The sequence below is a fragment of the Capsella rubella genome, unplaced genomic scaffold (assembly GCF_000375325.1).
Source record: "Capsella rubella cultivar Monte Gargano unplaced genomic scaffold, Caprub1_0 scaffold_7, whole genome shotgun sequence".
Classification (NCBI taxonomy): domain Eukaryota; kingdom Viridiplantae; phylum Streptophyta; class Magnoliopsida; order Brassicales; family Brassicaceae; genus Capsella; species Capsella rubella.
In genome coordinates, this window is record NW_006238917.1 from 11,746,908 (window position 1) to 11,747,160 (window position 253).

General features: G+C 39.5%; 1 protein-coding gene across 1 annotated transcript in view; it reads left to right on the top strand.

Annotated features, from left to right (window-relative positions):
• Nucleotides 1–253, top strand: part of LOC17877767 — a 5,357-nt gene that overhangs the window by 359 nt on the left and 4,745 nt on the right. Inside the window, exons 1-2 of the mRNA XM_006286286.2 lie at nucleotides 1–30; nucleotides 120–246. The exon at nucleotides 1–30 is cut by the window's left edge and continues 359 nt beyond it. Coding sequence (XP_006286348.2) covers nucleotides 1–30; nucleotides 120–246 — 157 coding nt within the window. The remainder of the gene's footprint in view (nucleotides 31–119; nucleotides 247–253) is intronic.

The window sequence follows — 253 nt, forward strand, 5'->3', positions numbered from 1 at the left end:
CCTCCTTGTCGTCGTTGGCTTCAGATTTAGGTACATTATTCATTTATCAAAACCGGTCTGATTGATATATTATCTAGTCATGAGCACAGTTTAGTATAACATTATAACTATCACTGTAGGAACCGGTTTATAATGGCGATTATGGTATTGTTCATGGTCCTCGGGGTTCTCTGTACATCCGCGGCCTTCTTATTCGCTGTGGTGTTGGTTCAACACGAGGATGGTTTCATTCTGAGTATACTACTAATTTATG